The sequence below is a fragment of the Theobroma umbraticum genome, unplaced genomic scaffold, assembly GCF_002168275.2.
Source record: "Theobroma umbraticum cultivar Fairchild unplaced genomic scaffold, ASM216827v3 scaffold_56.0, whole genome shotgun sequence".
Lineage (NCBI taxonomy): Eukaryota > Viridiplantae > Streptophyta > Magnoliopsida > Malvales > Malvaceae > Theobroma > Theobroma umbraticum.
The window spans coordinates 12,354,095-12,354,394 of record NW_018397256.1 but is presented as its reverse complement, the minus strand read 5'-3'; the positions used below and the strand labels follow the sequence as shown (position 1 = coordinate 12,354,394).

At 39.0% G+C, this 300-nt stretch overlaps 2 protein-coding genes across 2 annotated transcripts in view; one reads left to right on the top strand and one right to left on the bottom strand.

Annotated features, from left to right (window-relative positions):
- The window catches only part of LOC110411190 (polyamine-modulated factor 1-binding protein), a 7,159-nt gene that overhangs the window by 3,027 nt on the left and 3,832 nt on the right, over nt 1-300 (top strand). The window lies entirely within an intron of this gene.
- Nucleotides 34-300, bottom strand: part of KAT3 (potassium channel protein) — a 5,921-nt gene continuing 5,654 nt past the window's right edge. The window contains exon 9 of the mRNA XM_021420625.1: nt 34-300. This exon is cut by the window's right edge and continues 21 nt beyond it. Within this exon, the coding sequence (XP_021276300.1) occupies nt 34-300 (267 nt within the window).

The following is a 300-nucleotide window of genomic DNA, read 5'->3' as shown; positions in this document are numbered from 1 at the left end:
CCATGTGGATGATTTCCCATAAAAAATTTTCTTTCACTTATAGTTCGTGTCTTTTGATCCCTTTATTATTTTCTTTTCTCCTGTGGGTGTAGAACTGGCAATGGATGGATATGTAAGATGATAATGTTTACAAACCTCCATAAAGTTAGCAATAATAATCTTTCCATCTTCACTCTGTGGTTGCACCATTTGTTTGAAATGGTGATGGCTTAGCCGGATAACCTGGGAGAGCCTCTTCGTTCTCACCATGAAAGGTTGGGGGATATTGAAAATCACCGCAATTTCTCCTGCCATATCTGC